The 11,743-nt window shown below is 47.9% G+C and overlaps 2 protein-coding genes across 3 annotated transcripts; both read right to left on the bottom strand.

Annotated features, from left to right (window-relative positions):
* Positions 1 to 897: 897 nt before the first annotated feature.
* On the bottom strand, positions 898 to 5,738 carry LOC125516262 (probable polygalacturonase At1g80170). Its single transcript, XM_048681742.1, has 2 exons — positions 5,081 to 5,738; positions 898 to 2,311 (listed from the first exon to the last, which is right to left on the bottom strand). The coding sequence occupies exons 1-2, from the start codon at positions 5,507 to 5,509 to the stop codon at positions 1,160 to 1,162; spliced, it is 1,581 nt and encodes a 526-aa protein (XP_048537699.1). The 5' UTR covers positions 5,510 to 5,738; the 3' UTR covers positions 898 to 1,159.
* A 1,771-nt stretch (positions 5,739 to 7,509) lies between these two features.
* LOC125514013 (BOI-related E3 ubiquitin-protein ligase 1-like) lies at positions 7,510 to 11,118 on the bottom strand. Of its 2 annotated transcripts, XM_048679259.1 has the most exons (4): positions 10,746 to 11,118; positions 10,484 to 10,649; positions 9,075 to 9,418; positions 7,510 to 8,292 (listed from the first exon to the last, which is right to left on the bottom strand). In XM_048679259.1, the coding sequence occupies exons 2-4, from the start codon at positions 10,632 to 10,634 to the stop codon at positions 7,732 to 7,734; spliced, it is 1,056 nt and encodes a 351-aa protein (XP_048535216.1). In that variant the 5' UTR covers positions 10,635 to 10,649; positions 10,746 to 11,118; the 3' UTR covers positions 7,510 to 7,731. The 2 variants fall into 2 exon arrangements, with proteins under 2 accessions (XP_048535216.1, XP_048535214.1); XM_048679257.1 differs by having other exon boundaries at positions 10,484 to 11,118.
* Positions 11,119 to 11,743: the final 625 nt, after the last annotated feature.

The following is an 11,743-nucleotide window of genomic DNA, read 5'->3' as shown; positions in this document are numbered from 1 at the left end:
ACTTCCATATTATCAGAGTTAATAACGAGACGATTGCATACCATCTTTTCTGCAAGCAAGAAGCTAAACCTAAGAGCCAATGCTTCCACTGTCAGTACATCAGCACACCAATCGGTTTTCCAGTTTCCGCCAACAATGAATTTTCCTTTGCCATCTCTGAATGCATCACCAGCTATGCCCTAAGTAGATCATGATCAAAGGAGCATCCATATTCAGTTTAACAAAACTCATAGGAGATCTGCTCCATCCCCATTTCTCCTAGTTGCATTAGGGGAGTGGGCATTCACACAGTTTTCCATTATAGCACGAATCCCCATAGAAGTATGGTACGCCTCTTGAAATTTTCCCTCATGAAGCAGCTTACGTCTATCAAGTGATTAGGGCGATCAACTCACGTGCATTCTGGAGGCCCAATATAGATAGTTCTTGATCTGGTATAAGAAGTAAGAATTCAAGAACTGCTTCTCCCGCACGACCAACAACACAAGCTTTCTTAATCATCTCGTACATCCCCAACTTATCACAAACCTCTTTTGCCTTCTCACAAAAAAACAACACATGTTTTGTATCTTCTGGCCCATTCGAGCGTGATGGGCAAATGGGCGAAACTTTCATGTGTATATTGGCAAGTGTAACACGGCATGGGAGAGTTCCACGTAACGTACACCAAAAAAAGTTGTTAACCTTTATCGGACAAGCTAATTTCCAGTATGTCATCTCCAATAAAATTGATCTCTTTAATGGAGAAAAAATAATATCTCGAGACATCTCCAGCATGTCATAATGCACATGCATTGCTACGGTGAGGAATTCTTCCAAGTGCGTCGCAGCAAACATTACAGTTCCTCTCCTGCGTCTCCTGCCAGTTTCTTAAAAAAGAGGTATACACACTTTTTCTTAATCCTCAAAAAATTGATACTAGATGTGCTTTAGCAAAACACACTCGTCTGTAATAGATAAGCAGTTCTTTCTTCATGGACATGCATGTAACATCGTGCATCTTAATTTCTTTGTCGATACATCAGACGATAGATGCACACAAACAAAAAAACCTAGTTAATTAATAATTGCAGCATCGTGACAGCTTGGTGAAAATTCAAGGGCATGTCCGACACGTAGGTTTAACACATCCGTACGTGCCAAATCCCATGCATGATTTTCACAGCTCGGTGTGCAGCGGCGCGTCCGTCGTCGACGGCTCCTCCGCGCCCAACTTCTGCCCTCCGCCGCCGCCGCCGCACGCGTTGTTCCTGAGGCAGTCGACGGCGGGGCGGACGGGGTCGTAGCCCAGCCCCATGGCGCAGTTGCACACGGCCTGCACCTCGGCGCCGTCGTCGCCGAGCAGGTTGATGTTGCTGAGCACGATGTCGCTGCAGGGCACGGCGTCGCTGCAGGCGAACTTGATGGCCTCGTCCCGCGTGGCCGTGCCGGAGATGTTCCGGTACGCGACGTTGCTGACGGCCACGTTGCTGGTCTGGTTGGCGCACGGCGTCCTGGCGTCGCAGTAGAACTGGTCGATGATGATGGGGTGGTCGACGGCCTCCACCAGCACGTTGGAGAAGCGCACGTTGCGCACGTACCCGGCGCCGCCCTGCCAGGTCTTGATCCGGACGCCGTTCTGGGCGCGGGAGATGCGGGCGTCGTCGAGGGTCACCCCCTCCACGGCGGCGTAGGAGCCGCCCCGCCCCAGGCTGCCGATGCTGATGCCGTGGCCCGGGTCGCACACGATGCCCTTCATCTTCACCGCGAAGCTGGCGTTGGAGATGGACACGCAGTCGTCGCCGGTGCCGATGCGGGCGCCGGTGATGGTCACCGCCGTGGACTCCGCCACGTGGATGCCGTCGGTGTTGGGGCTGTCCCCCGGCGCCTGGATGGCCATGCCGTCCAGCCGCACCCCGCGCGACCGCGACACCGTCAGGTGCATCTGCTGCGCGTTCTGGACGGTCAGGCCGCGCACCCGCACGCCCCGGCACGAGTCGATGGTCACCGCCGTCGGCGCGCCCTTGCACGGCTTGGACCGGTCGATCTTGCAGGAGTTGGCCCACCATTTGGAGCCGGAGCCGTCGATGACGCCCCCGCCTTGGATGCGCGCGCCGACGAGCCCGCCGAAGAGGAGCCACAGACGCGGGCTCCTGGGGTCCCACTGCGACGGCTCCTCCGGCGCCACGATGGTGCCGTGGATCAGCACCACCAGCCTCTCCTTGCACGGGCCCATGAACCGGCTCGGGCCGATCTTGTAGCGCCGGCCTTTGGGCACCACCAGCACCGCGTCCTTGAGCGAGCACGCCTTCTCCCACGCCTTTGCGAATGCCTGGTGAGATTTAATTCATCAAGCATCAGCTAACTCAACATTTCACTTCATTCTGTTACTGAATTAATAATTAATTAAACCATGGAAGTAAGAACATATGAATCGTACACTTCTCGACTTCTCGTGCGTTATTTTCTATAGAGAAATAAAAACCGGAAACATGAAGCGTGGGAGTGGGTTCATAAATCATCATTTTCTTCGATTAGGTGTTTGAGAACTCGAATTTGATATCTGGTTTCTTCTGTATTAGTAGAACATGTAGTTCTTCCACGGTTCCACCTGCATGTTCATTTCTGAAGAGGCTTGTTATTCAATGAGATAAGCGAAGATCTTGCAGTGAGCTTTTTCTTTTGAAGCTAACAGGGAGTATATTTTTGGATTCAAGTTTTGGAAATTTTCCAGCTATGACCAAAATCACTGGATTTTACTCCCTAATGTCAAAAACGTTCTTATATTATGGAACGGAGGGAGTAGTTTTCATTTTGACCAAAGAACCAAAATCACACTTGAATACTGCCCCGTCTGCCTCGGCGACTTCGAGGACGGGGACAAGCTCCGGACCATGCCCTGCGCGCACTCCTTCCATGAGTGATGCCTCTTCAGGCTGCTCAGCGTGAACTGTGTCTTTCCGGTCTGCGGGTACAAGATCCCGGGGGAGGAAGAGGAGTTGTGGCTCGGAGGGGACGGAGATGGGACCAGCGAGACATGAAAGATCGGTGTAATGCAGGTCTTGATCAGACTTACCAAGTTTATTGATGTACTAGAAGAATGTTTTCGTTTAAATCTTAGAAGGCAATTGAGCTAAACCTGATGGAGATGCAATGGATTTTGTATTTATTCCATAGGCACCAGTCCTTGAAACGTAATGAACTTCAACCCTGTCTTTTGATATCAAGTTTATGCTCATCTGCTCGACTAGGTATACCTCATCTCGTGTTTTTCAGTAGTTAACAAGATTCTATGATTCTAACCCCTATGATTCTACGATTTTGGTTAGTATAATCCAGTGGCAGAGCCAGCAAAATCAAATGAGGAGGGAGGGGTGGTATTGTCAAACCTTGTTGGGAAGGGCCAATCTGGCAAAAAGCACCATTTTAGCAACCACAAAAATCACTATTACTATTCATACTAGTCTTAATCAATGATTCTGGTTGGTTTGTGGGGGGGGGGGGGGGGGGGGGTCCCTGATAGTTAAGATTCTACGATTTGCAATCCTATCATTGGAGCTCTGATCTGATTCAAAATCACAATTTTGAGTACCTTGTTACGTAGTTATGGTTAGGTTTGTGTCTCCTCCGATGGATGGAGGCGACGGTGGTTTGAATAAGAACTCCCCAGTTCTAGCTCCATCTCTAGCTCTCGGTGATGTATTAAGACGTGAGGTCAAGGGGTATGTCAGCTTTGTCTTCGTGTGCACCCTTGAGAACAATGTTTTGGTGTGCCTTGGTGTTGCTAGCGACGTGCCAGTGGTGGCGGCAACATCTAGGGTATTTGCTCTCTGGCTCGGGCCTTGCTTCAATGTCAACTTTTCGAGTTGATGAGCATCATTTTGGGCAGCACTATAGGCGGGTAGTTGGCGGCCGGATCCTTCACCGCTCTAATGCCAGCTTCACCTTCAGGGCGCTGGTCTGCTTGGACGCTAGCCTCGACGACTCCTAGCCGGCAAGCAACAAGGTCGGACCCGCTCCAGCAGCGGCGCGCCATCAGATCCTTTCGGAGGTAGAAGGTGCTCCGCTCCCCAAGGGCCTAGATATAATTTATTGTTTGTTTGTTTTCCAGGGTGATTTGTAATGATGGAGTTTGGTTAAGGGATCTGGTGGCCTTTTACAAAAAATTAAAGAAAATGAAATATAACATGTATAGTTCTCATCTCCTTGCATTGAATGTTCCTTTGAGTAAGCTTGTTTCATTTCTTTTCCTCTTTGCCAATAAATACGATTAACAATGAAATGGGCAAAGCCGTGGCTTTGTTAAAATATAAAAATTGAAATATTAAGTAGCAGTACAAGTTAAATATGCAGAGGCACGCGTGCACGCAAATCATATTTTGGTTCCTTAAAAGGTTGAATCTCTCAACGAGATCTGCACGCCGCCATGTGGTGGATGGTGATTGAATGATCGATGAGTCAGTTAAGCTAAGCAACCGCCATCGCTATCAAATCCCTTTATCTCTTTCTATGATTACTCTGAACAGGTCAGCTCACCGATCAATCCAAGAACACAGGGAAAGTGTGGCAATCATCATAGCCGCATTTGTAAGGCATGGATACGCATACGCATGTGCATGCTTTTCTTGCGGCATCAAGCAGAGTCCGAGTGATGTATACAGTGATTTGGTAGCTATATACAGTATATTTTACAGAAAACTTGTAAGCCAACAAAGATTGCAATGCATCTTAGCTAGCTATAAAAAAAAATTGGCCTGTTGGTGATTAATTAAACGTGGATGTGGGTTGCAAGTTGACTAATCCGTTCTCTTGTGAAACAGCCAACACCATAAAATTATGAAATTATTTTAACCTAACTGAACTTTTCGATTAGAAAAAGAAAAGGTGAGCTCGATCGTCAGGAAACGCCTCTGCAGTTTCTTGCCGGCGGTTTCTCACCATTCCCATGCACCTGCTGCTAAGGATAGCAGTTCTTATCGTCACGCCATGGACGATGGGATTAGGAACGACCGTGCGTGCGTGTCACGACGTTGGCATGAACAATTATTCTGCACGTCGGTCGAATAATGCGCAAGTACGCAAGAGAGAGGAGCATGCATACCTCTGTGTCGTCGGCGCAGCCGTCGCCCACCGCGCCGTAGCTGTCGACCTTCACGACGTTCCTCTTCGTCTTCTTCTTCTTGTTCGGATTCGGGCATCTCGTCACCCCCAGCATAATGCCATCTTCCCCCTCCTCCTCCTCCTCCACCATCTCTTCGACCTTTTCGTCGTCGTAGATATCACCATAATCATCGTCGTCATCACCGTACCATCTGAGGCGGTCTTCCTCGTCCCCGCCGCCTCCGTCCGTCCACAGCTTCAAGAACCTCTTCTCAAAAGCCTCGTCCTCGCCGGCATCGACACCATCGGCAACGTCGCTTCCCTCGGCCGCAGCCACCCTCGCCATGGCCATGAACACCAACACCAGCACCAGCACCAGCACCAAGAACAATGGCACTGCCCTCATGCCACTCCTTCTCCCTCGCCCCATTTCGACCTACACGGTCGATCGAGCCGCGCGCTCTAATGGCGCAAGCTAGGGGCAGCTAAAGATCGTGCACATGCGTGCGTGTGTGCGCGCCTTGGCTTGGCTTACAAGGGTTCGTACCTGCGACAATTTATAGTGGGAGGAGCAAAGCATGAGGAGAGGGAGGAGGCGTGGTGTGATCGATGGTCGTTTCTCCTCTGGACTTGAAGTGCAAGTGAATGATAGCGGTGTGAGACAGGGCGAGGTGTGGTTTATGCTTTACTCATCCCCTGCAAAAGGTGGCCCACTATGCATGTATATATCCATCCTTCTTGTACTAGTACATTTCATGGGCATGCTCCTACCGTGAAGTGATTAAACAATGCTACACACGTCAAGGAAGAGGTTATCATTGGCTCAAAGGTTGATTAGCTAAGTTGTAGTTCCAATCGTGAGAGGAGGACAAGTCATAACTAACTATTTCTTGCGAGAACTACTAGATGGATCCATCCATGGCCCTCTTTTGGAGAGGATTAGGGGACCTTTTGGATTGTCTTTACATTAACGTTGATAGCTTACGACATGCTTAATCAATCATTCTTGCACTCCTCATGTATCAAAGTGATACCATAGCAGGTTTGGAAGTTTAACGTTGATAGTTTATAATTTTCTTAAGATTATTGTGTGCTCCCCGCAAAAAATAAATAAATAATATTGTGTGTGTGTGTGTGTGTGTTGTTCGATTTGTGGTAGAGCGACCAACGTGTATTTTTTTTCCTATAGGCTCTTTTGAAGTCTGTCAAATTTGATTTGAAAATCTTCATCGCCTCACAGTCACATGTACATATTAGAATAATCACATGGCTCGCTTATGAGTAGCATTCGAAAAGCATGATAGTAAAATCATAATCGTAGGATTTTAGAGACTCTACGCAGATGGCTCTCATTAACCACGGCCACCTGGCTGCATAGCACCAACATTTCATGATTAGCGGTCGATGATGTAGCTCCACGATTGGATTCTCGCAATCAAGCCTGGTAGCGTCTCCCGCCCCATTTGCAGTCCACTCCAATCCTTCCAAGAGCCGGCCAAATGATTGCAAGGAATAGCGGACAAAGATGACAGTTATCCATCCCATTTTGTTTTCCAAATCTTTTTCTCTTCTTCTCTTTCAATAAAAAAAAATCAGTCGAGAGGAGATGCCAAGTGGCAATGAAAAACCTCCGGGGGCTCCCTGATCCGCAAATTTGCATTCCGATCCCGGACGACCTTATTTTCGACCAGAGGGGCGAGGCTCACCCTGAATCACGACAAAATAGTAAAACCGTTCTTCGATTGGCCCTTTTATAAGACGCTGCATTTGGATGATCAAATCTTATTTTCGATCAGAGGGGTGAGATTCACCCTGAATCATGACAAAATAGAAAAACCGTTCTTCGATTTGCCCTTTTAGAAGACACTGCATTTGGATCATCGATCTTATTTTCGATCAGAGGGGGAAGATTCACCCTGAATCATGACAAAATAGTAAAACCGTTCTTCGATTGGCCCTTTTATAAGACGCTGCATTTGGATGATCCATCACATGCAGGGACGAAACTTTACCCAAAGATAGACCCGGGCGGCAATCATGAGCCGCACCGGCACCGTTTGGTTTTGCAGCCCACGCACCGGCGTTGCCATGGTGGCCTGATCAGGGAAAGATGCCTTGAGACGCACTCGTCCGTTGCGTTGGGCGTTGGCAAACCCAGCAGCAGCAGCACGTTGCGTTGCGTGTGCGTGCCTGCTGGCCTTTTGCTGCTCATGTTTTTGTTTCTCCTGTAACGGACTGCGGCCCTCATCATGGATTACATGGTGCCTCTGCTCACATTTGGCTCCTTTCTTTTGTTTCTGCATCAAGAAGAGATATATTCGGCGATACGATCATTATCTTCCAAAACTGTCCTGTGAAACATGATGATGTCGCCGCCACAATGTTGGCAGGCTGGTTATTACCTCCGTCGAGATGGTCTGGAGTACGTTTGGAACGAAGGAATTTCGCAACAATCTGCTCATCTCTCGCTGGGTCCAGGAAAATTTTGATCGTTCCAGACCGGACCAACAATCTATGTCCACCACCAAAACTTTAGGACTACAGCTTGCTAGGTGCAAACCAAAGGCAGAATCATGGAGGGAGAGGGGCGGATTGACTATATGTACCGGAGTCATAACACCACTGTCCAATTCGAAACACACAGGATTGATGCTAGGACATGTTGATCTCAACGCTACCGCTCTTGGGGTACTGACAGACAGGGCATGCATCTGTGACCCTATCGCAGTCGGCGCACAGGCACAGGTGGCGGCAAGGCATCACCAGCACTGCCGCCTCCTTCGCTCCGCACCACTTGCAGGCTGCAAGCCCACTGCCGGCTACGCCGCTCTTGACTCCAGGGAGGAGGCTCGACTTGAAGAAGCCTCCGGGGACAGTGTTGATGTTCTTCTGGCCGGGCACAGTGCCGCTCTCCACTTCGCTGTCGCCGCAACCTTCCCTGGTGCGGTTGGCGTGGTCCGCCACCACTTTCATGAGCTGGGTCTTCAGGGTGCTGGCAACAGATTCGTTGTAGAGCGCGGCTGACTGCCATGACTGGACCTGGATGGCCACCTGTCGGATCTGTTCATTCAGCTCCTGGCTTTTTTTGTTCATGGCCTCCACCTCGAGCTCCTTCTCCCTCAGCTTCTTTCCTACCCCTCTTTCGAGAGTAGACACGAGAGAAACCATCTGCCTTTGCTTCATCTCTTTCACACGCCTACTGAGTTGTTCCACCTGTGGGAAAGAGGCACACAACATAAACACCAGAAATCTCTGACTCATTTTATTTACTTTCAAGTTTCAACAATCAGAACCAAATGATGTGTTAGCTACCAGAGCCTATGACACCGGGATCACTAAGGACTGCATATACTATTACAATAAGGAACCAGCAAATTATCTTCCATATTCTTGCAATCACACCCTAGACAGTTAAGATTAACAGATACTCCCTCCATTCCACAATGTAGTGCCTATAGATTTTTGTGAAAGTCAAACTTTGCCAACTTTGACCAAGTGTATAGAGAAAACTATGTACATCTACAATACCAAACATGTATATTCTGAAAATATAACTCACGATGTATTCAATCATGCGCATTTGGTATTCTAGATTTATCTACTTTTCTCTATAAACATGGTCAAAGTTTGTAATGTTTGACTTTTGTAAAAATCTATAGGCACTACATTATGGAACGGAGGGAGTACTGAATTTCTATATGGACAAATATAACAAAAGTAGGATGACTGTAAAGTCTGAAATATGTCAATATACTTTATATTTGGCAATCAGGAAGTGCGAAGAACAACCATTTCCATGGTTAGGAAGTGGTACATAGTGATGCCACCAGAAACTACAGAATCATATTTGGATAACTCGACATTCCACACTACTGCACTGCATAGTGCTTCCATGATGAACACAAGCAAGTCCTAACAGCAAATATCACCATTGCTATCTAGGCAACAACGAGAGCTCAAATTTGGTTGATAGCTAAATTAGGATAAATATTTACCTGGCTTCTCAAATAATAGTCAATCTCTTTGTTTCCTTTCTCCATTTCAGTCATAATATCATGACCAAAAGGCGTCGTGGAAGTCAAAGAAGACATGCTTCCACTACCAGACGTGAAGGAAGAATTATGCTCATTATCCTCGTAGGACAGTTTCAGCCCAGTAGACACAACACTTGAATTACCAGTACATGCCAACCGGTCGGCATCTCCTGCATGAAAGTTGTTCAAGGACATCTGAAGCTTGAGCTTCTTTTCATCCGCTGCACAATTGCTTGTCTTTCTTGGTTGGTTCATAACATATGGGTTGCCATTTCCATTGTAGTTATAATATCCACTGGTGCCAACTGCAGTAAATGCATTGATAATTAGATGAACAGCAAGCATTTGTTTGAGAATAAGACAGCAACATGAAATGTTTAGTGCTGTGGTGAAAGGTAAAGTGCATCGAGCTACTCCTGTTAGAGCTAGAGATGTTAATCGGTAGGTTTATTCGTGGATATAAAAAAAAACTCGAGCTACGAGGGCATAAAACGTCGAAGCAAGCATTATCAAGCACACATAGATATGTAACCAATACATCTACGACAAGGATGGCAGCAAGAAGTGTGTCTTTGTTGCTAAAATTATCAAAACTCGAAATGAAATCCACCATAAACTCATCAGAGGAAAACAATGCTCTGCTAGGCATTGTACGAGGCATTAGGGCATTGCAAAAGGAGAATCAGCCCCAAAAATGCAATAAATAATAGTTTAATATTTGTGTTACACACATTACTCGCTGATAGAAATACACTGAGTAGAGAGCGAAATGGGAGGGCAAGAGAAAATGATGGAAGGAGATTATCACTAAATAACGATTGACCAATATCTCATAATACATATATGCTAGGTAAGTCACTAATAAACATATAGAGGCTACAATCTTGCAATGTGATGTGCAGCCTGATGGTAATACCATAGAAATGTGAATGTTAATGAGCAGGTTTAAGAAACCTTGCATGTATGCATCATCGTATTCATCCTCGGAGCACACAATTGAGTTCTGCACACAAGGTTTACCACCTCTATAACTAACCTAAAGGTCCCAGTCAGAAGACCATCTGATTGGGGGAAATGCCTTGTTTTCGTCAATGAAAATGAGTTGGCCAATGCACAACCAGTTCAATGCTAACATAGAACTAGGATTCAGGGAAGCATGGGATAATGTTCTTAATATATAATATGCAATATTACTGTCCAAAAGGTGGCTAGGTTGTGCTACAAACAAGACTTAATTACAGCAGAGGCAATCAACAAGCACCAGTGGGTAGGGTCAAATTCACCACACAACATCTGCCCAACATCAGCATATAACTGCATAATGGCTCAACACTGAACTCTATAACAGGGGAAGGGAACCATCATATTACCCGCGCTGCTCCCGAAGAGCTGAAGCTGCTGCGGCGCGGCCTTGGCATCGAACATGAACTGGTTCTCGTTGACGCTGGCGTTGATGTTGGCGTTGGGGCCAGGGTAGGGCGACGAGCCCCAGTTGCCGCCTCCGAACACGTGCCCCTCCATCGCCGTATCCTTCCCCTGCAAATACCGCAGCGAGTCTGAGAGATACGCGGTTCTCACCACGATCGAGAAATCGGAAGGGAAACGAGAAGGGGATTCAAACGGAAACATTACCGGAAATGGTTCCTGCCGTGCCAGGAAGCAGGGGGGGCGGCGGATTGTACCCCCGGACGACGAAGGCGGCCTCCGATCAGGGCCCGAACCCGATCCCGAGGCGAATCGAAACCCTAGCGGCTGTTCCGCCGAAATCGGGGGAGGCGCGGGGGGCGGCGAAATCTGCGGCGCGATTCGGGCGCGTGTGGAGGGGAGGGGAGGGGACGGGAACGGAGACGGAGAAGGGGCGGAGCTTCCCGGTGGTGGTGGCGTCGCCGCCGATGCCGCCGCGGATTGGATTGGGGAATGCGGGCGAGAGAGGGCGGAGAGCGTTGGGAACTCCGCGATTTATTTGGTGGATTCTGTTTTATTTTTGATCGGTTTATTAAGGGGCGAAAATGGGAAGGGGAGGAGGAAGAAGAGAAGGGGTGTGGTGGACAGACCACCTCACTGCCTGTTATTGGGCCTGGCGTGGCCCGGTGGGATTACGCAGGCCCTTCTGTCAAATATTTAGTTCAATATACGGCCCGCTGCTGCTGCCATCTGAGAAATTTAGGTACTCTCGCCTTCGGCTGTGATTTTGGCGCTGAGACGTGGAGCGACCTCGGATCTTCAAGACCTTTATGTTTTTCGTCATCGTCTACTGATTATGTGATGGGCCTTGGAGAAACACAAAGTCCCAGCAAAGTACATTACCCTCATTAAGGACATGTACGATAATGTTGTGACAAGTGTTCGAACAAGTGATGTCGACACTGATGACTTCCCGATTAAGATAGGACTGCATCAGGGGTCAGCTTTGAGCCCTTATCTTTTTGCATTGGTGACGGATGAGGTCACAAGGGATATACAAGGAGATATCCCATGGTGTATGCTCTTTGCGGATGATGTGGTGCTAGTTGACGATAGTCGGACGGGGGTAAATAGGAAGTTAGAGTTATGAAGACAAACCTTGGAATCGAAAGGGTTTAGGCTTAGTAGAACTAAAACCGAGTACATGATGTGCGGTTTCGGTACTA

This window comes from Triticum urartu, chromosome 6, assembly GCF_003073215.2.
Source record: "Triticum urartu cultivar G1812 chromosome 6, Tu2.1, whole genome shotgun sequence".
In the NCBI taxonomy this organism is placed as follows: Eukaryota; Viridiplantae; Streptophyta; class Magnoliopsida; order Poales; family Poaceae; genus Triticum; species Triticum urartu.
Note: the sequence above shows the minus strand (reverse complement) of the source record. Positions and strands in the feature narration are given on the sequence as shown.